The sequence below is a fragment of the Buceros rhinoceros genome, unplaced genomic scaffold (genome assembly GCF_000710305.1).
Source record: "Buceros rhinoceros silvestris isolate BGI_N320 unplaced genomic scaffold, ASM71030v1 scaffold37073, whole genome shotgun sequence".
Lineage (NCBI taxonomy): Eukaryota > Metazoa > Chordata > Aves > Bucerotiformes > Bucerotidae > Buceros > Buceros rhinoceros.
The window spans coordinates 1926-3995 of NW_010402462.1; the positions used below are offsets into that span (position 1 = coordinate 1926).

Sequence of the window (2070 nt, forward strand, 5' to 3'; positions counted from 1 at the left end):
GCAGCAGAGACCCGCCCGCAGCGGCCGGGGTGGAGCAAGGAGAGCCGGGGACGAGGCAGAGGGTGTCTCTGCCCACCCTCGGGTGAAGGGATGCTCTGAAAAGCGCAGCGGAGGCCAGGTCCGAGCGGCTGAGCCAGCGAACTGCCATCGCCCCAGGCACCCCAATACCCCCCGTCGCCACAAGAAACATCAGAAGCCGGAGACCATTTTCTCACTGAAAAAACCAATCCCCTCCTCTCTGCCTACAAGGGCGGAGGACAGAAACGTGGGAAGACCTGGTGCAAGACACGATTCTTCAAGGCAAGGGATGGCACAGGGGAAGAACCGAGAGGAGCAGCCGACGGGAACAGAACCCAATCTGCCTGTTTGAGCGACCACAAAGGGCTCGTCAGCAGCTACCAGAGCTCGGGCAGATCCTGCGCTGGGTAACCGCGGCAGCAGCGTGCGGTGGCGAGCACGGAGAGCCAAACTCTCTACCCCCCGAAGCACACACCATCCTCCTCCCTCGAGTACCAGAGAAACCCGAGTGGGAATCGGCGATCTGTCACAAGGGGTGATAGCTTCGCTGCCGAAACACGACGGCCAAAGAGGAGCTGTTTTCTTGTGGCCAAGAGGCTGCTTCGAGAGTGAGAAACTGGAGGGACTCCGGGGTCTGCCACAGGCCCCCAGCTCGACCCAGAACAGCTTCATGGACCCTGGGGGGACTGGAGCAACACTGTGAGAGCTTGTGGGCCTCATCCTGTGCCGCTTCAAGAGAAGTTCTAAGCTGGGAGCCACAATTTTGAGGAAGTGACAGTAAAAGCTCCAAGTGCTGCCTTCAGTGGGAAGTGCTGGTGCTGTAAGACGAGGCCTCCCCCTCAAAGCAGAGGAGAGGAGTGGGCAGCTCTGGAAGCTCAAGACTTTGAAGGAATAAGCACGTCCTCTGCCTGCTTTGGTTTTATTCCCACCACTGGGAGCAACAGGAACTGCTACAAGGTGACGCCGCTCCGGGACTCTTCCCTCAGGAGTCACCAGCAGCACTGGCAGTCCGGTCCTGCGCGCTGCGGCCAGCCTGCCTGGAGGGACCCACACGCAGCTTCCCACAGAAAGCCCCTTCCGGGAGCATCTCCCAGCACCTAACGTCACAGTCTCCACCCAGCCGCGAGACAGGCCGGAGCGAACGATGCTGGTACCTGGCGTTCCAGCTGGGAATGGAACTCACCTAGCACGGAGCTGCTGTAGAAGTCCCACGCTGTCCGAGGGTCCCCATCGGCGCGCCCCTGGAGATCTGACAGGTAATCTGAAGAAAGGACATTAGGGTTAGAGAGAAAAAAAAAGGGTTAAAGCTTATCCACTGGTCAAAGCTTGATCCTGGCAGAGCCACGTCACCTCTGCCTGCTCTCCCCACACTGCAGCCGAGTGGCAAAAGCTGACCTGTAACTGCAAGGAGGGGACAGTCCCTGAGGAGAGGACAACATGGCCTCGAGCCTGAGGGAACAGAACAGAAGCTGCAACGGGAAAACAACTCACGACACTAAGTGGGCTGGAAAGAAAAGTTCTTAAGCGAGTTCAGAATCAGGTGTCCAGCCCCTGCGCGAGCGCTGAGCCTGGAGGAGCCCAGGCTGGCAACGAGATCATCTAACACCGGAGACCTGCCTTGTGCCTGCACGGGGACCGCCGCTGCTCCAGCCTGGGGGAGCCACCGCCCTCACCCTGCTCCCACTCCTCACTCCTGCTCCCTGCTCCTCCCTGTTCCTGCGCGGGAACAGCCACCCCTCACAGCCAGCCGTGGGGAGGCAACGAGGTCCCTTCTGTCAAGGGCAGGCAGCGGCTGGGCAGAGCTGCTCGAGGGGAGGGCGGCGTTTCTGGGCAGCACAACCGTGTTCGCTGGGGTCGTGCAGCAGGAACTGGGGCACGGTGTCTCCAAGCCTCAAGCGCAGCAGCTGCCTGCAGTCGTGTCACCACAGCGCTGCCACCTCCTCACATGTTAAAGGCTGCAGGTGACTTGTTTCTGCTTCGGAAAGCAGCAGACCCCTCTGTAACGGGCCAGGGAGGGACAAAAACACACATGCGTGACAGGACGGAGTTGAA

The 2070-nt window shown here is 60.3% G+C and overlaps 1 protein-coding gene across 1 annotated transcript in view; it reads right to left on the reverse strand.

The window, feature by feature from the left end:
* Nucleotides 1-2070, reverse strand: part of BCORL1 (BCL6 corepressor-like 1) — a gene marked incomplete at both ends in the record, with an annotated part of 5182 nt that overhangs the window by 1921 nt on the left and 1191 nt on the right. The window contains one exon of the mRNA XM_010132644.1: nucleotides 1202-1279. Within this exon, the coding sequence (XP_010130946.1) occupies nucleotides 1202-1279 (78 nt within the window). The remainder of the gene's footprint in view (nucleotides 1-1201; nucleotides 1280-2070) is intronic.